We start from the raw sequence: 21,023 nt of genomic DNA, 5'->3' as shown, positions 1-21,023 counted from the left end.
GCCAAATAAAGACAGAACTTATAGCTTCCGAGAGTTAACTTTTTGATATCCTCGCCTTACCTTATGTTTTATTCCCTTTAAGTCAGATTAGAATCGCACTTTAATATTTTCCTAGATCTTTTTTTTTTGCCTCACGAGGGAGTAACTGAAACAGCGACTGTAGCCGTGTGGGTCTGCTCTTTGACCACGTCGGGCTTAGGCTGCGCGAGCCTCGGGGGGGGGGGGGCAGCAGCAACCCGGGAGGCCAGCCAGCAAAGAATAAACGCCGGTGTGATTATTTAGGAGGGGGTGCAGCTTGATCAATAATGTATTCATTAACCGTTTGACTGACAATGGAACTATTTGTTCATTAAGGCTTTTCAGGGTGTTAACCAGGTGAATCTGCAAAATGTGGAGGTGCCTTTCAATTCTGGCCTCCCATATAAAGGCTTTTATTTGATATTAAGTCTGGCAAAGCATTAAAGAAGCAGCCCCCTCTTTGACCCTCTTTCAGGTGAAGTGGGGAGACCGAGTTGACGGGGTTGAGAGGGCAGTTTTGCTTTCTGCTGCCTTCGCAAACTGTTCCACCCCTTTTAATCCCTGCACTCTCACTACATGGATTAAGAGATCTGCCCTCCCCAAGCTGTTTTGCATGCAGTGACAAAAGGGGGCATTAAAGAGTAAATCGACCCAATATTTACTCAAGTAGTCTATTTCTGGACACGTTGTTTACTGAATGCAAAATGGTCACTTCTGTGTATTGGAAGTCGACAGTAGCATTACAGAAATGCTTCAGCCTGTGGTTTTTTAAATTTTTTTTTTATTGTTTTTGTCATATAGCACCACATTAACAATAACATTAGCACCAATGAGATGCGGGTAAATGAATCTCGGGATGTGAAGACCCTGTGTGAACCAAAATTATCACAAAAACACACAAAGGAGAATACTTCTGAGACTCAATCAGCAGCATTATCTGTAAGGATGTTTTTCCGTATTTGTTCATTTGTTTCATCATGTCTTTTGGAAGTTAATTTTCTCAAAGCTCTCCACACCACAAGTTGAACTTTGATCTGTTTCGCTTCAATTGGCGCTTGAAGTTTCCAACTGGAGGTCTTTATTAATTCTGTGACCTTTGATCTGTCGTAAGTCATTACCTTAATCTGTAACTAGCTTGTGAAGAGGATGTGAGAAACTCATTCCCCTCCTAATAAGCATGATTATTACAGTTGCGGACGAGGAAGTGAGAGGGAACTCGCTAATGACAACAGCTCGTAATATCTTCAGAGGCTCACTCGGGCTCTGCAGGGCTGTGAGTCACTCTTCTTGCAGAGTATTTAGGCCAGATGAGTCCTGCATGACTCTTGCGCGTCCAACATTGAAACATAATTCTTAAAGATGACTTTAGCGGCAGAAGCAGTCGAGTTGTGTGAAAGTTTTTGCTGCAGACGGTGATACGCTCTATGCATATTGCACATTTGGGTTTTGATGATCGGGGAGATGATATTTTTCCTCCAGAAAGAGATGGTGGTGCCTTTGATTTCATTTTCATTTCTTTGGCTTTGTTGCATTTTTTAATGCTTCAAAGACACACTTTTAAAATAAATCATCTCTCCTCTAGATGGGGAGCATTGGGCATGAATGGAGTTGTTTGATATCTTTTATAGGCACGTCCCTTTCATCGATTGATCCATCAGCTAGATCAAAATGTTCTGCCTTTTCTTCCAGTTCACTTTCTCTACTGTTGTTTTACAAATTTGCTACATTACAAACAGGAGTGTACCAGTAGTTTATGTTTTCCTTAAAGCTCTCCTGAAACGAGAAAGACGTAGTTCAAGACTATACAAATGTATTTCATCCAACCTTTTAAAAGATTGTGGTTTGAATTGGCAAGAATATTAAATATATTAAAACTGCATGACAATCACCAATTAGCTCCATTGTTCCCTGTTCTGATAACACCTCTGCATAATGAGTAAGATTAGCCTTTTATCTAGATGAAAGACTCAATTTTCCAACAGATTCCTTAGACATGAGTTAGGCAGAGTGATTCATGAATTTCAATTAAAATGAAAGACCTACCTCCTACTTTATTATGCCATCCCTTCAGTACACCGGATCAGATCTCAGGAGAAGGGTGTGCTTCATCCTTTCTCCCGTATTCAAAACTTCATTTCCATATTTCTTTTTTTCTCTAAAGGATGTGACACATTTGCATTTCCCTGTTCTCTCGCGCCGATCAGAATTTGCTGATTGAAAGTAAACGAAATCAACTCATCATGGTGACATTGAATTCGTCTCCTTTTTCTCTTTGAATACTCCGCATACGGCGGACTCATTGATCACATGTAGTCAATCTCCCACCTTCGTCAGCACAAATCTTGAAGCTCTTTCCCTCCCTTTTCTTTCTGCTGGCTTACTGTAATTAGACAGTTTTATGCCACAGTACTGGAGCTCAGAAATCTGCCCTAAATTATCTTTCAATCTCTGGTTTACCATTTTTGCCTTGGGAGCATTTCCGCGATTAGCACCAGCTTGTGGGTGTTTGGGATTCACTCCTCTTTCTACTCTCCTGCTGCATCCCTCCTGCTGGCGGTGGATCCTAATCGAAGCCTGATTGAGTGATAATCTATAGCAGCACTGTTCAGGCTTGCAGCCAGCTCTCTGCTGACCTCTCTGCCTGCAGCATGAGCACCATGAAAACAGAGCAACAAAACCACCCCAGGGCTTTTGTTACACATATGTTGTCCTCCTGCCCCTTATTCACCTTTGATCATCTAAACAGAGCAAAGAACAAAAAAAACGCAAATTGTGGTTAAAGCGTTTAATGAGTTTGATCAGTGAAGGCGATGGTCTGTCTCTTCTGCTGTCCTTGGATTGTGTATCATCCCTCCACAGGCTGCGTTAGAGGACTGCTGATCCCCACCAGGCGGGGTTTCTCTCTCTCTCTCACTGCCCTGACCGTCTAATTCTTCAGATAAGAGTCTGCACTTTTTGACCGATGACCTTGACTACCACAGATTTATTCATGCTAAGCGACTATTTTTGTGATACATTTCTTTTTCGGCTTCACAAAAAAAAAAAATGGCACTGTGGGTGAAAAAAAAAAAAAGAAAACTCCATGTAGGTCACTTTATTATCCAGCTGAACCGAACCTCGGACTCTTGTAAGCGCACTCACAGGCATACTGATGTCGACCCAATCAATGGGTGCCGTGTTGCTCAATATGAATGATCAAGAAAACTGCACACTTGGTAAACACTGCAGTGCCTGGACCTGCTACATTAAAGCATCGCTATATGACAAAGCACTGGCTGATCAAATTAGAAGGGATTTACAACTTGTTCCTTCATTGCTCAGCCTGCTGATATCGGCTCATTGTGGAAAGTAAAGCTATTTTATAAATAGAGATGTTGACCAAAGACCCAATCTGCGAAGAAATCATTCAGCCCTGTGTCAAGTAGACAAGATTGATACTGAATATGAGTGCCACGGCTAAGATTTAGTCCCCTGATGGTATTAGGGAGATATTGAGTGTTCAATTTTATGGGCCATTTTCCTTCAGCTGTTATCTGGGTGGTTTTCATTATGCTGTTTATTGGTGGTTTAATGATGTTTTACACTCTGCTTGTGTGCGTGCTAACTCAATTATAAACCACACTAATGAGGGATGGTTTCTTTGCTGCAGCTCTGTGTACAGAGGAGTGTGTCCATGGCCGCTGTGTGTCTCCTGATACCTGTCAGTGTGAGCCGGGATGGGGCGGACTGGACTGCTCCAGTGGTGAGTGAACTTCCTTTCTATAAGCCTACAATTAGTCTTAGACTCATTTATTCCTAAACGGCTTTCACAGCCAGTTAGTCCATAAGAATTTCCTGTTTTGCCTCAATGTGCATCTATCTCAAAGCTGCTCAGCTTTGTATCCTCTCTTCTTTGCAAACACAGCCAATGGAACAGGTAAGTCACAATGAATTCATTCTCATTTGCTGGAAGTGGAAGTGATTTGCTTGATGAATATAGCGTATGGATGGATGGTTGCACCCCCCCTCCCCTCCCCCCTCTTTGTCTACCAAGCTTTCTGTTATAATCTTAATCATGATTAGACTGGTGCCCACGACTTGTTCAGTGGAATGAGGAATCAATGCCAGGCTGAAACAAACCATTGTGCTGGCCTCTCTGTTTACCAGGGTTTCCCTGCAGCTCCCAAAGCTGGACTCCAGGAGGTATGGGAGGGTGGAGGGGAACAAATCCATCCTGCAATCAGCTAAATGCTGGAGCGTTACTAAAGCCAGACAGGAGGAGGGAATCTATTTACTCCTTTGTGATATTTATGAAATAGAAAATGTGCATATGGGAGGCTGTTGTTCCCATATAACAGTAACCAACTCACCATTTTTTGCATCAACCTTGCTGATACCAAATTCTTACCTTGCACTGTCTGCTCCCTGTAGCATTTAACTGTTATTGCCTGTTGCACATTTAGGAATGAGTAATGGGAGCTAAAATCATATCAGTAGTGTTATTGTATGGATCTATGAGTTTTCATTAGCAAGAGAGCCATTCCCTGATTAGCAACCGTGTGTAAATCAGCTGCTCTCAGTGCAGCGTCGGCCCAGTGGAGGTGGATTCATGGGCTTAGATGACAAACAGGAGCTGTTTGCTGCTGCAAACTCCTTCAAGACCGGTGAGGGTCTAACATGTATGATGTGAGGTTCAGGGCCCTCAGGGACTCTTGTCCCGCTCCTGGTTGGTTAGGAGTGCAGCCGTGTGTGCCTACCAGCCTTGCAGGTGCTGGGCTAATCCACCTTATTAAAACAGACTTGATGATTGAGACAGAGGCATTATTCATAACTTAAGATTTCCATACCAGGCATGATTCCAGGCTTTTTCATTTACGAGCTTTCATCTGTAGAAATGAGGAATGCGTGCCAATTTTTAAATTAAATCTGCCCTCTTTTTTCCCTTCTTGTAAATGGTTCAGCATGTCTTTTTGTCTTTTACTGTAAATTTAACTTTCAACCAGCTCAAAAAGGTGAAGGGAACTTGTCTCTCTGTACGTGGATGCTGCTGTCATTCTAATGGGCTTAACAGTGGTACATTTATCTATCTATGCTATGGTTTATTCGCTACTCATTTTACAGCCATCCTGTTTGAGTTGAGCTATTTGTTCTCGCATATAAAAGCTTATTCCCTGACACGATGGCTGCAGAGAAGGGTAGAATGAGCTGGTCACATGATGAAGGATGTGTGAATGTGACTTGAAAAAAGTGTGTCGCTGAGATGAGGAGCTGCTGTGGGATGCAGAGCAACCTAAAGCTGAAGTGACAGCCTTTCAGACACCGATCTGGAGCTCGATCAAAGGCTTGGACCTCGTTTCTGGAGCAGCACCCACCAGGAAGCAGTTTTGTATATGGGTCAGGTGGTGAAAATAAAAGATTTGGACTGTTTGTGGCCAGAGAAGAGAAAGCGATAAGGTTGCGGTGGTGTGTGGAGGGGATTCAGTGTTGGATGCAGCGAAGACATCGTCTGTTTTTCCCCCCGCTGGTGTCCACCTGCTGTAGCCAGAAAACATTTCATCCTTTTCCCCGGCCCGAGGCGATGGTCCCACTGAGATCAGACCTGCTCTGTGACCCATCTGCAGTCCTGGGGTGTCTAAGATTCATCTCAAGGACACACTGGTATAGACGTGGACAACAGATAAAACAGGGAAAAGCAGGATGTTTGCCGTTGACAGTTATTTGCAAATGTTGTTCGTCCTCCTTCTTTTACATGTGGATTTGGAGCATTCTGAGGCGAGGCTTTGTTTTCCCATAAGAGCGATGAATGATTAATTGTTGATGTTGGTTGATGTGATGTCTCTCTAATGCTTGTGTGTTGTGTTTGTGAACGTGGTGTTGAACATGTTTCTCTGATCACATGCAATGATATTATTTTATCTCATGATGCTAAGGTCAGGGCTTTAAGACGACCCGTACCTTCAACCTTGTGTTTCTTTTTTGTCTATTTCTTCTGTTGTGCTTGTGTTTCTGCTGCTTTGTCTTCTTTTCTCTGGATATGGAAATGAACTGTTTCCTTCTCTTTTTCTGCCAATGCGAATACTTTTTTTTTAAACAGAACTTGTTGTCTTGAAAATAGTTCCCTCAGTCTGATTTTCACCGTGTAAGTAAACAAACATTAGACTTAATAAAACAGAGTGAGCATTTTTATTTTTCATAAGCAGTTAGGATGGACGGGGCTCTGCTTATGGGACTGAACAGTTTGTCTTTAGTCATTTCAGTCACTAAAGTTAGGTGCTAGGTTCGGCCAAAGTAGCGATATTAGTGTGTGTAGTTTGCAACAAATGTCTGTTGCTGTAAAAAGAAGCAGGAGATGATATTGGAAATCTTTTATTTGCAGAATGTTATTAGTTTCTTGGGTTTAAAAGTTTGTTTTTCTTTTGCTAATGAAAAGAAATGACCCAGTGTCTTTGCATTCATCGCTGCTTACTTTTTACCACTTGTGATTTAATCCCTCTATATGAGTCTGACACACAGCGTCTCTGATTGCTACAGTAATAACAGCTTTCAAAGACAGAATAATGATTTATCATGATAAAGATAGATGTATGTACAAGGTCTACTTAAGGTGTCTTTAAGCATGACTGCCATCACTTCTGAAATATTGGGTGCACTGAAGCACTATCATCGATTTCATGTGCTTCAGTCAGATAATGATATGCTCCCAGAAATAAGAAATATGCATTGAGAAAGAGCTTTGACTCTTCCTCCTCTCTGCTTTTTACTGGAGTCTGTTTTTCCCTATAGTGGTGATAAAGTGTACATGCCTGTGAAGCCTTTCTTAAAGTCAATGCTACCCAGATCCTTATCTAAAAAGTCCAAAGAGTAGTTTAGCTTTGTTTACCATACAGCAGCCTTTGTGTTCTAAGGAGAAATCTATCACACTTAATAGCCAAATCTAATGTGGTTGGTCAGCTGCGGTCCATGAGGTAACATATTCCGCCCTTATGTATTCAAATGGGAAGGCAGCCACTGCTGCGGGTGCTTTACACATGGTTAATTGATGAATGTGGCCCATGAACACTTGTTTATGGAATATTACACCAGACAGGGGGTCACATGCTGCTTATTTTATGTATATTATCAATTAAAACAGAAAGATTATTCATTATTAATGCTTTTAATTAGTAATGGTTTTATTAGATCTTAAATTCATTGCATCAGAATAAGAATTGAGGCTGGGTCAAGCAGACGTTAAGTTTTGTTAGTTCATTTAATTGCAGATAACGCTACAACCAAGCAGCCCTGATGCTACATGAATGCTGAACCAGAGCAGAACTAAAAAGTTTCGACTTCATTTTGGCATGAAAAACACCCTGGTGAGGACTCCCTCTGGCACCCGTCGACAGTATTTACACATTATTCTCAAAAGTGCATCTGTGCCAGATGGTTCCTCTCCAATCCCACAGCAGCAGGACATTGACATGCATCGCTGTCAAAGACCAAGAGACTGTGAAGTACATTAAACAGGACAGAGCTGCACACACAGATAACTCTGTCTTTTCACTTTTTTTTGTCACAACCTCACACCCTTCACTTGTTACAGATGGACAGTTCAATACTTGTGCCTGTGGTGTATAGAACATGTTTGTGTGCTTTTTTGACGGTCGACATCAGTGTGAAGTCATGCTATTTCTTGCCACATATCAGCAAGAAAAAAAACCCTGAAAAATTAGATTTGATCTGCCTGGCACCCTTTAAACAAAGTCTTAATCCATTAAATTCCTCATTACCCCTTCATGTAAAAGAGACATTTTTGGAGAATTATAAATATTCTATTATTCTGAAAGGGGTTCCTTGATTCTTGTAACAGTCGATGCCAACTGCCTCATTTATTTTGGAAGATCAAAGCAGCAAGGCAACAGCGTTTCTCAAGGGGACATGAGATGGACCGATCCATGGCTCCTTGTGCAACACAGTTAGCACTCTGTAAGTGTGCATGTGTATGTCTGTTTGTGTTTATCCATGACGCCCTCCTGCCTTGACAGAGCTTTGTTTTTGTATAGTTCACCGGGCTCCCGGGGAGTGTTGCAGCCAGTTTAGATACTGCCAAGTATGTGACAGTGTTATTTATTTCTCCACAGCACAGAGTTCATTCTTATTGAGATATCACGTCTTGTCTGACTCCATAACGTCCTGATGAAGTGAAGCTGGTTGCGCTAGTTTTTTTTTTTGCGGTTCAAACTTGGAGCATCTAAGAGGATCTTTCATTTTACCTCGGGTTTGGCAGCCCAGGAGGACGAAGGCTTGTAAGCCTGGTGTTGTTAAGATCTTGATTTGGTGACTGTGTGCATTTGTTTTGGAAGGGGGATAAATACTTTTATTTGTATGGATAATATTTTGTTTTTTAGACACAGCCATTTGCAAGATGAACAGAAATAAGTAGATTTTGTAAGTAACGATGATAAACTTTCTGTATCTTTCCTAAACCTACTTGAGCCACATAAATAACAGATTTGGTTGATTTGTTATAGTAACCACAGCTTAATCAAAAATAATGCTTTTCATGTCTTCATCATAATACAGCAACAGAAGGATGTAGCTCTGTATGAAGATCACAATTATTACTTGATAAACCACTTGTTTTACAATAATGCCCACAATGTCCTTAATGGACTGTACACAGCCTCGTCCCCCGTCACATTTCATGGATAAAATACACACAGGCCTATACACACCTGTCTTCCCTTTATTATATTCTCTGTCTTCTGCCTCATGCTTGATCATGGCCTTTACATTGTGTAGTATTCTTCCCAAAAAAAATCCCTTCCTTCTTCCTTTTCAGTGGAATCACTACTTGCTGTGAGTTATTGTAACGGGAAATGTAAGCAAAAGCTTTCCAACAATGTTCCATGAATGGCTTTGTGTGGATCCGTCCTGCTGACTGTGGTGACAAGAATTAAAAATAACTATAAAGAAGCAGTCAATCATTTCGCTGATGGTGTGGTTTGCTTTTGAAGCTCATAGAGAGAGCATAATATTAAATTCAGACAGTTTCATACACAAATAAAACTAAGTAGGTCTACCGCAGTTAAAACTTAATTATTAGTGTTTATAGCTGGCACCCAAAAACAATAGTTATTAAGACCTTTATGGTCTGAAGAGATTATGTTGCTTTCAAAGGACCAAACTGAAGTCATCCAGGGGACCTGTTTGAATTTTAGAGTCTTAATGAGCTGAAGGCTTTTCAATGTCTTGCACATTAAAATACACTGTGACGTCATTTTAAATCTCTCATTTTTTTTAAATACCAAAAAGAACACATGCTATAACGTAACTGACTGGTTTGTTTGAAGTTGTTGAGCCTGGCTGAGCTTTTGCTGGCAGCAGTCATTGCAACATCGTCTGGCAAGTTGCTGAAGTCCAACAAAAGTCAAGCTCGGCTTAATGTTGGTATCAGACACTGTGCTGGTTTAATTGACCCAAATGAGAAGGTAAAGTTTCCATGCAGTTGTAAAGTCTGAACTTGTGCTTCATACATTAAAAAAAAGTATAAAAGTAGGTCTCGCCACAAAAAGGAATTTTTAATAAGAGTTTATTTCTCATTAAATATTTACACAATTTAATACAAGATTTAATGGTTTAATTTCTGAATAGACTAAAGGATAATTTTAACTGGGTATTCTCCCAAACAACACCATACACCTGCAAATGTTACGCTGATACTAAATGACTGATTCACAAGTGTAATTAAGTTTTTGACCTCTGGTAGTGCTATACGGCATTGCTCTTTGGACATTACACGGAAAAAAAAAAACAGGATCCCAGACAACACATGTAGGCAATTCCTGCTGCTGTTGTTTGATGTACAGTTGGTTTAACCAAACCAAAACTTTAACCTTGCACCCAGCAAGTTCAAAAATGTAAATGACTCCCTAGCCAGTTTATTTTCAGCAAGTGCAGATCAAAATGAAGAATCATATGAAGTAGCAGTTAGCTGCTAGGCTAGGTAGCGTTTTCCATCAAATCATTTTTTAGAGATGGGACTGATCTGATCTAGTATCGCTTTCTGGTCCAATATTTAAGTAATTTACGTATCAGATATCGGACTGACGGCGCCGATCCAGGTCACTGATAGAGAAGATGGTTGGGCACTTTAAACATTCTCAGCTCGCACAGTTTAACTTTAAAGACATTCAGACTGAACTGTAAGAAGTGTCCTCAAATCGTCTCCATGACGACGTTCAGAAGAGATGAACAGCTCCTTCTATATGATCAACAGTACAATTCTTACTCTTCAATTTCAAATTGTATTTCAAAACCTGACAGTTGTTGCTGCTTCCTGTTTGTATGTGAAGCCAGCAAACTGCAATGCAATGCTGGGTAAGTTATGAAAAAAATTGGAATCAGTATCGGTACATGTGATTTGGAATCGGAATTGGAACTGAGAAAAAATGGATCAGTGCATCTCTAGAACTTTGTCTTGACGTGATTTAGTAGCTAACTCTAACCATTGTATGTAAACCGAACAACCTTCCAATTGGTTTAAGTTGGTACAGAATGCTCCACATGAGCAGAAGCCAATTTGTGTGCCTCTGAAAAGGCCTCAAATCTGCTTAAACCTGCCCCATGATTAACAAATGGTTGTGATTGGTCTGTCCTTAACTGGTTGGGATGTAAAGCTGTCTGAATCTTGGGAAACCAGCTTTAAACTTTTCTAGTCCCCAGGCTTAAGAAACGCAATCATTTGCCATCAAAAAGAGTGAAATAGTAGATAGACAGATTTTAAATGTGAATGCAAACAATCCATCATCTAGATTATTGATGCCATATTTTGGTAACTAAAGCTAAAAAAAAAAAAGAAATGTTTATTTGTTTGGCGCCGAACAAACACAAAAGTTGATTTATTTTACGCTCAATGACTTCCTGATTATGCAGTTGATATCGCTTTTCTGGACTGCTCTGCATATGATCTCTAGCAACTCATTCATGGTCTTCTCAAGTATTCACTGCTTTAAAAAAAAAATGCACTCACACAAGTCATCTCAGTTCTGTTCTCTTTGGCAGCACCTTTAATTGCAGGTGTGTCACTCTAACAGAGAACAGCACAGCTTGTTGTCTTCATCAGGATGTCAAGCTTCTTTTTCAGTGAATTCGCTCTAGTATTTAAAGTTTTATCATCAGTAACCACTAACCTTCTCTTTGTGTTTTTGCCCTTAATGTAAATGTAACTACTCTAAAGATACCCAGTAATAGCAACGCAAATTAAAGGGCTTAAATCAGCCTGACATAGTCTCAATTAAATTTTTAAAGGTGCAACCCCCTTTGACTAGTAGTAAATTAGAACTTAGGAAAGGATTGGTTATATGCACTTAATATAAATATATATATATATATATATATAAGTGCAGTTTAGCAATGTGCCCTGATGTTTGCTGTTAAACAGAACAGACTGAACTGTGTGGATGATCCAGGCTCTGACAAAGATGTTTAAAGATGTGGCAGCTTGCCCCTCAGATCTTTCCTCACATGTTTCCTCGAATGACTTATGTGTGATATAAATCACTGTGCCGAGACTGAGACTGACTGATGGTACGTCCATCCAATGAATTGTGACACAGGCACTGCAGCTGAAGGTAGTCACACACTCAAACACACATATACGGACATGTTGATCGTGAATTAAATATCATTCAAATATTCCCACTGAAATCAACCTCTGAAGAGATTTGTACATTACACAACCTCTCCCACACGCGTCCCTTTAACATTTCCTGTACATATAAGCCTCATTGGCCAAGTATGCAGATTGACTTTGCCCGGCTCTGACGATTTTTTGTACCATCCCATTAAGCAGGATTTATTGTTCCCCAAGGGCTCCCTGCTCCATTACCTTTGGGAGACTGCCTAAAATCTATGTGTGTGTGACTTTCTACGCTTTCTTTACCTACATACAACATCAGTGAAAAAAATCAGGTGGATTTTCCCGACATGTCATGGTGATGGTTAGGGTGATAGAGTAATTACGAACAGAGCAGATACAACATCCGGTCCCTTGGTCATTATCACCGTGATGCTTATTAGTTAGGAGGAGAGAGGGAGTTACGAGCCACTGGAACACACCACCCATCTCTGAGAGTCTGCATAGATGGCTTGATTTAATAAGGACATTAAAAAGCCTTATCTCCTGTCCTTAAGAGAAGGTCATTGTGTCTAAAATAGCTGAAATGCTATGATAACAGTTTAGAGAGATAAGATATCTCCTGAATACTAATGTAGAACAAAGCTGTTTAAGGCTCATTTCACAGTCTATAAGTCGCACTTGATTTTGTGGTCCATTGCTGTTTTTATGAAGTTTGTTTCCAAAGATTCAATTGGACTTTTATCGATCATCGTTTTTGATGACCTTTCTAGAGTTCAGTGCGTGGAAAACAGAATTTTTTACCAATGATTTAGACTGGCAGGGTGTGATAATACACCGATCAGTTTTGTCCTGTAACTCCAGTAGTGCCAAGTCATTCACTGCAATGCCTATACTATATATAATGTATTACATATGAATATATATCTATTTTGACTGATGGCATGTCCTCTTGAGCTTGTGACCCTTTAAAGTAGTCGTCTTGTTAAACATTTTTTAGAGGCCTGAAGAGATAAAACCACTCATTATTTTACAGCGGAGAGACTGAAACAAAAGACCTTATTTGTGTTCCTTCATTAACTAGACTTGGAATTTGCAAGGAAACTCACAATACAATACGATGCGCATAACGCGGCCCAGGGTAACGGTAATTTCACAAAAGAGTGATTCTGCAATATTCCATATAATGATACATCACAGTATCTGGTTGACTAAGAATATAAAATGCCTCTGAAAAGTGCAGTGCTGGATTGATGTACTTATTCTCTGCAAGTTAGTGTCAGTTTCCCCTCTTTTCACACTTCATCCTTGGTTTTTTTTTACCCCGATGTCCTCTTCTACTATTACCCTGCTGCCAACTCCTTCTTTGGCCAATTAAACAAGGAGTTACCCTCATTAATGTCATAAGTGCCACTGTGAGGGTTCATGAGGTAGAGCTAAAAAGAGTCAAATAGGCAGGGAAATCAATGAAGAGTGCCTCATTTTTGTTTCTATTCAAACATTAATATAAGACATACGTGGTGTGAACACTGTATCACACGAGTCAGGGTGACGATATATTTCTGTATCTAAATTTTGTCCCACCCCTATTACAAGTCTACAATTCACTGAGCAGACACTTTTATCCAAAGCGACGTACATCAGAGAGTAAGTACAACACAAGCAAGGATCTAGAAAAGAGGAAACAATGTCAGTCAGAGCAAACGATCAGCTTTGAGTCCGATTGGACACACAGGGGCTGACAGGCATTGCACAGAGGCAGAGCACAACATTGACGAGCTCTAATCAGTATAGAAACCATCTTAAAATCATCGTTATCAAACAAACCGTCGTCATTACTATCATCATCATCAATAATATAAAAAACATCGCCATCATCATCATTAGTGTCGTAGGTATTCATGAAAGAGCTGGGTCTTTAGCTTTTTCTTAAAGGTGAAAAAGGACACTGCAGATCAAATGGAGTTTTGAAGTTTGTTCCACCACCGGGGGGCGACAGAGGAGAACGACTCTCTGTGAAACCTCCAATCTGAAGCAAAAGCCTGGAATGCAAACTAATCGGCAAGCTCTTGTTTTCTTTACTGGTGCAGATGCGTCTGGTTTTCCCCACGCTCGTACCGATTTCCACTTTACACGATTCAGGTCGGGCAATTCAGAACTGTTTATAGAATGGGGGATGGGTTAAAACACTGCTGAGGGATTTTCATTCTTTCTGACACTCAAATATTTCATACACTTATAAGAACGTCTGCACCCCCACAGTGTAAAACACACATACATGCTGATTTTCAAACAAACCAAAATGGCCGCCAGCTCGCCACTACTGATGAACATCCTGAATCTGCTAGTGCTCTGAATTACATTAACTTAACATACATCCATACGTCCATGTTATGAACCAGTCACGTATAGAGTTCAACAAAAGTGTATTTTTTTTTCCTTTCAGTTAGAACGATCAAACAGAATATTTTGAATCTTAGAGTTCCTGCTTCAAAATCGAACGTGTCGTCTCCTCTTGTGAGCTTCAGGAACACTGATCTAGACTACGCCATGCAGAGTTTCATATAATCTTTTATTTATACTGACACCAGGATCACCTCTCATGATCATTTGGTCATAATAAAAGCTCGAGGTGTAACTCTGTTCACAGGGATCATCAGAGTCCTTTGGGTGCTCTGTTGCAGTGTCCTTGGCTTGCTTTGGGAGCAGCAGGAGCATATTAGCAGTCTTTCTCAGATCCTCTGGTGCACCTGCAATCTCCTGATGTTTAACCCTGGACTTCATTGGAGTGTTGCAGTGATTACAGTCCGTCCTGAGGGACATCGATTGTCCTGCTCCTCCTAGGCAAGCCCCACACAATGCTGACGAATGAACCCGTGGCCCTGCCAAGTCCAATTAACTGTCAGTGCCGCATCGACGAGCTCCTCCGTTTGTTGAGAGTGAAGAAAAACAAACTTTTAATCAAATTTGCCTCCGGGCCCCAGGGTATTTGGGGTTGTATTTTGCATTCCGCTGTGTTCTGCCTCGCCTGCAGTAGTGCCACCCTCTCAGAAGGTTATATTGCATGTTGTTTGTGTGCGTTAGCTTGGACTTTACTTTAACTGCAGCCCTATTATACAGTCACAATAGCAGAAAAAGACTTGGAAGCTAGGTCAGCTCATACAAAATTTATTTGCACACAGTTGCATTGTTTTATCTAGACGGCAGAACTTCGGTCTTTGAAGGAGAATCACAGGAGGGAGTTGGGTATCTTTGGTGTGAGTTTACAGCATTTTGTCTCCAGAACATTTCTTCTCCCTGAGGCCGGAGTGCACATCAGTGTCTGAAAGCATCTTTAACTTGCTGATCAATATAAACACAGGTTAAGATCTTGCGGAATAGTTTCTGCTTCTGTTTTTTTCAAAGCATCAACATCTCCGCAAATACCCTCTGCTAATTCTGCCAAGGTCGAGATAAACAACTCTCCTCTCTTTTTCTCTGATTAGGGTAATGCAGACATTAAAAGCCCACAAATTCAATTAGATTGGTGGCTTTTTCTCACAGAGGAAAAAAGGGAAAAGGACAAGACAGACAGAGACGCTATCGCATAGCTCGGGCGCACTAAGTGGAACAAAGAGATGTAGCTCGGGATCTTAAAATGGACAAAAAGGGCATTCGGACGATAAAGATCAGAGGAAATTTTTAGAGGGAATGTAATCGTGACCAAACACAGAGGTGCATTCATGAGGATCCAATCTATGTTATGCAGAAACTGATCCAAAAGGAGTAGTTCAACTAAAAAATAACCCAATATAAACAACCGACATGATGCCCTGTGCACAGCCAACATGCAGTTGCAGGAACATGCAATGAAACGATAACTTAACCCGCGGCGTGGCACGATATATATTATTTGAAGTAACTCTGTTAAGATCACGGTCAATGCCACTGAAATTGTCTTTTTGCTGGGTGCAGACAAGCACGTGTCGCCGGCCCGACAGATTTGAAGTGTGAGCAGAACGGCAGACCGATTCCGAGTTCATCATGTCCTGCAGCGTACGCTTCATTAAGACCTTTCAGTTGAGTTTAGATGGATAAAAGACGGAAAATGCTGACGTACAGGTTCAACGCATCCTCAAAGTGATGAGTCCCGCCCCCCTGAGAAATTAGATTTGCAAAGAAACTTGACACCATGTGATTCGCTCAGCCTCGCACTTTGAACATTGGCTTGTATTATGATTCTGGGACATGTTCCTGGGACTCACTTCTTTTTCAGGTTAGGCGTACTGTAGTATGAATGACAAAATCGCCCTCCACCACAGAACAAAAAAAAAAAAAAGAGGTCTGTGGATCAATACTGGTCCTTGCCTCTAATCAGAAATAAGATTTTGGATGGAAATGTTTGGGTTTGTCCTTTAAAACAAGACAACCTCAGCTTTAATCAAAAGGGACCAGTGATTCAATCTATCGTTGTGCGTGTTTTAAATATTTGAACCCGCTGTTCTGTCACTCATAGTAAATGTCATGTGGAGGGAAGATTTAGGATTTATGCCCCACGCTGGCAGGTGCTAGAACCTTCTGCTCCTCCCAGATGGCTCGATTCATTTCTTAGCTGCCTCTTTACTTTTACAGTATCTCTCGCTCCCTGCATCTTTATCTCTGTGTCCCTTTTAGACACCCTCTCTCTCTTTCTTTCTTTCTCTCTCTCTCTCTCTCTCACACACACACACACAATGCTCCCTAAGTTGCTGTTGTATACTTTCTGCTTCACTTTGACTTTGAGAATCGGGAGGAATAATTCATAGGCCTATAGTGAGTTTCTGAGAGAGAAAGAACAACACCGCTTTCAGAGCCAGCAGTTCATTTGAGATGAACCCCTGGATTTCCCTGTCCCCCCCCCCCCCCCATCTCTCTCTCTTTTTCGAAGAAGTCTCCAAAGAATCTGCATTATCCTGGAGAGATGACGGTATAAAGGGAAAAACCTTTAATCTACAGTTTCTCTGTGTTAATCAAAGGCTGGAGATGTTTTGCCGTTTCTGCCCTTTCATATTGTTGCGGCTGTCTATCTGTTGCTGCTGCTCTTCTTGCCTAATTGAGCTTTACGCTCTGCTGTGGTTTTCAAACTTCCTATTCTCACACATTTGAATCTTTCACAGAATTCAGTGCCATTCTACGAGTTTATTAATCACACTGCTATACCCCATTTTGCCAACGTCTAGAGAAATTATTAAGTTAGAGTTTTACGAACATTTCTTAAATTGCTGTCTTCTTGGTTCCAGTTGGATAATTTCAACAGACAGGTTGAAGGCTTCTTTTTTTTTTACATCACAAGAGTCCAGCCTTCACTTTTAAACAGTTAAATTTGTTAATAGTAACACGTCAGTCTGTTGGTATTAGTGGTGGTCAGGCAGGTAGAAAGTCATCCAAAGATTTATGGCTTCATGATGAGCATTTACATAATGTGAGCTCATTAAAAAGCAATTATCCGCGTGTTTGCGTGTACACACACCTCTCTGTGTTGTTGGGCTTAATTTTGTAGGTGGATAGGCTCACTGATTGTCCATCTGCACTAAATCGTGTTTGTGATTACAGTGAGGGATGGATCAATACCCTGTTTGACACATAAAATGACTGGTTTGAGTAAACAACTGACAAGCGGTGTTTACATAGACATGCAAACAGAAAAATAACTTTCACAGCATTAGCATTCCTACACCTCCCTGAGCTTCTGGTCTTTGACTCCAATTTCATTCCTTTATTAGTTACTGCACAGGTACAGCTTCAGGTAATTCAATAATCAAATTGAGAGACTGAAAATACAACTTTAATTGTTTTTATTTAGTGACTGGTATTCTTATGAACATCCAGTGTAAAAATGTGACATGGAAACATGATGTATTTCAGTTCCTGGTATAAAAAAAACTCATCATTCAAACAGTCAAACATTATGACATTTTTTCTTTTAAAATCCCACAATTGTTTTAGGATTTAACATTTACCTTAGAACAGGTTCTACTAAATACACCTAGTGCCCTTAAAATATAGTTTCTCCATCTGTTCCCCATTATTAGTAATACTGTCCTTATTAGAGAAAAAAAATCGAGATTCTTCTTTTCTAAGATTTAAAATCAATTCATGACGTCCAAAAATCGATTTATATTTTTAATTTGTATTATTTATTTTTTTTGGGCTAATCAGTCACTCCCTGCTAAGTGCTAAGGCTTAGCTCATTAACTCAGTAGAATGCCAAATAGAGCAACAAGAAATTCAGCCAGTCCCACAGATGACAGGAGTAGATCCTGAAGTATACTTATTCAGAAATAGACTTTGGATCCATGGATCCATGAATCCAGAATCGTTTTTAATCGAAAATTGATTCTGAATCGAATCGTGACCCCAAGAATCGAAACCGAATCGTGAGACACCCAAAGATTCCCAGCCCTAGTCCTTATTGTTTCTTTAATTGTAGTTTGTCAAAATCTAAAGAAAGTCGTTTGTTGTCTTATACAACAAAGTGACTGTCAATCAAATCCACCAAACCACACCCACATGATCCTGATGAAGGGGATTATAATAATCCAGTGTGTACCCTTAATTCTTCAAAGTTACCACCTTTATGTTGCACATTGAGTTATGACGGTTGGAGTTTTATTAAGAAATAAAAGTTGGACACACCAATCTTAATATCCATAGGAGCGACAATAACAACTCCCTTGCTCTTTCCTGTTTCAGAGGTAAAAGTGGAGAGTCTGTATTTCTCTCCCTCACAGAGATCAGCGGCTCAGTCCAGCTGTGTTGTTTCATTTAAAGTTTTAACTGTCACAGTCAGTATATGTTAAAAAGCTATAATATGGCTTAATCAACTGGCTCCATTTGCTATGCCAGCAAAGCAAAGCAAAGCAAAGCAAAGCAAAGCAAAGGCTATCAACAGCCCAACGTGTGAGCAAAAATGTTCTGAAATAATCATCTGAAACAAACTGATGAATTTAGCTTGACACAAGTTATGCTGCAGGAGGGATTTAAGAAATTGCTCTTGACACATTTTTTTCCCCTCCTTAAACAATTTCCTGCTTAAAAACTATTCACACTTATAGCTCAATTTACCTGTCATGAATTTGACCTGTCCACTGTAAGTAAAGTGGTCATTTTTAAAGCAGTGTTTCAAGCCTAATTGTTTAACAGTGTTTGATACAGGAAAGACTTTAGACGCTTGATACTGAGGTAAGCTCAGGTCAAGAAAATCATGGACATGGAGCCAGGACAATAAGGTTTTTTTTTTCGTTTTTTCTTGAACTGACCTGGGCACTCATTTTACCCAGAGATCATTGAGGACTGATATGTATATTCCACATTGAAGGGGTTATTGATGGATTCATTTTTTTTAGCATTTTGCAAGTGAGTAAGGATGATAAATAAAATGTAAATGTTAGAATACAGTAGCAAAAATTAAATATTATGTGCAAACCTACAGTACGTATATCAAAAGACAACAACAACAACAACATAAGTCTTCTCTCTAGTTGTATATGGTTTTTGGCGCATATTCTCAAAATCACATTTCTGTGTTTGTTAACTCGATATGTAATCTTCTTGTGAGTGTTTGTTTGTTTATTAAAACAAGCTGGTGTCTTTATTCAGCTGGCAGGTCAGGGGGAATCATTGAAATCAAACTCAAATAAAAATAAAACTTACTTAAAAATACTGAATTTATGCACAATGGTCACCTGTATAAGAAATAAGAGCTGCTTTCATCTTAAGTGCTTTTGGATGTATCGGGCAGTGTGTTTCTCTGAATTGAGCTCCACAGCTGCAGGTCGTTGTTTTATTGTCTGTATAGTGTGACATGCTGCACTTGTGCTAATTTTTGTGGTTTTGTTTGGTGATGCACCAAACAATACCTGCTTTTGTAACCTGCTATTTTCAGCACAGGAGCCCTGGCACGTACATAAATAATTGATGTTATGTTGATGTTAAAACAAACTGGTTTAAAAAATCTGTTTCAAGCTCGCAATTCCTGCTAGTGAGTCCTAGATTCACCTGTGACTGCCTCTGCCTCCTCCGACTGGAGAGCAACAAACTTGTATGTTTAGCGTTGCATGAAAAACTCGTTATACAGTTATATTCACGATTACGCAGATTATTTTATTCGGCTGGGTTGAGTTTTTCTGCAACTCTCCTGTCTGTTAAGGAAACACAAACAGGGGACAAAGTGGCACCGTGTTGAATAAAGTAACGGCTGCAGATTTCTCTGGTTTAGGGTCTTATTAATAAAGCATACTTCAGAATCAGTCACTGTCCTTTGATTAAATACTCGATGCACAACAATCACAACCTCTCACACTGCAGCACTGAAACAAGAGAGTGCAAGCTAAAGAACACACATTGAATTGAACTCTGGGGGATGACGGATTGCTACATTGTGTCTCATCTCAGTCTGAGGATTAATGTTTGTATTCTATTCTTTTTTTAACCATTTAAAATATAAATCGGCTCAGGTTTTCTCAGTGTCAGTGGATGTGCCTCCTGTAAGTATAAATGTCTACCCAATTTAGATGCTTGAAGAGGTTTATTCAGATCATTTACTTTAGTCAAAGTAGTTAAACCACACTTCACTAATACACCACTACAAGTAAGAGTCCTGCTTTAGAAATGTTATGTGATAAAGAACATTTATTTCAGTGTATAAAGTCCCCATGAAATGAAAAATACATTTTCCAGGTTTTAATTCTGGGGTTCTTCTGTTAGTTTTCATTTATCTGCCAGATATATTTCATTATTGTTAATTTTTTTTTCATCAAAATAACTTTTCTCTTCCTGTAAAACGTTTCAACTGTCTCCTGACTCATCCTGCACTCAGGGGTGCTTACTTCATTTTACACCAATAATAAAGCTTTTTCAAAGGTAACAATGCAATCAAATACATCCCAGCGTTATGTCCCGCCTTCCAACTTGTGATTGGTTCTATCCTGTTTCACGACATACACCTGAAGTTCTGTTTCATGGAGACTTTAAGGTTAAAGAACTCATAACGCAGAATGACCTCTGTCAAAGGGACATTAATGGATGAAATTAATTGAAGCGTTACAAACAATACTGTAGAAGGTTGCGTTTTGGCTTATACTGCTTTATATACTGATATCGTTGTAGTTATGTTTATAACAATGCATCTTATTTAGAAACTAATACAATGTTCTGTGTCTCAGCCTGACTATAGCTTTGATAAAGATCTTTGCCTCTGATTTGTAGAAGTGACATTTAATCAATGTGATAATCATAAAATAATGAAGTTACATTTGAACAAATATTTCAAAATTGTATCGTAATACAACATCTGTGTGCATCATCCGTCGCTGGTTATAATTCAAAACATCTGAGGAGAGAGATTCTGAATATTTCAGACACACAGCTGCATCATCAACTCGGCAGCAAA

The 21,023-nt window shown here is 39.9% G+C and overlaps 1 protein-coding gene across 1 annotated transcript in view; it reads left to right on the top strand.

The window, feature by feature from the left end:
- The window catches only part of megf11 (multiple EGF-like-domains 11), a 75,725-nt gene that overhangs the window by 23,582 nt on the left and 31,120 nt on the right, over positions 1-21,023 (top strand). Inside the window, exon 6 of the mRNA XM_061035450.1 lies at positions 3,668-3,760. Coding sequence (XP_060891433.1) covers positions 3,668-3,760 — 93 coding nt within the window. The remainder of the gene's footprint in view (positions 1-3,667; positions 3,761-21,023) is intronic.

Source organism: Labrus mixtus, chromosome 4, assembly GCF_963584025.1.
Source record: "Labrus mixtus chromosome 4, fLabMix1.1, whole genome shotgun sequence".
Classification (NCBI taxonomy): Eukaryota; Metazoa; Chordata; class Actinopteri; order Labriformes; family Labridae; genus Labrus; species Labrus mixtus.
This window is presented reverse-complemented; position numbering and strand designations above follow the sequence as displayed.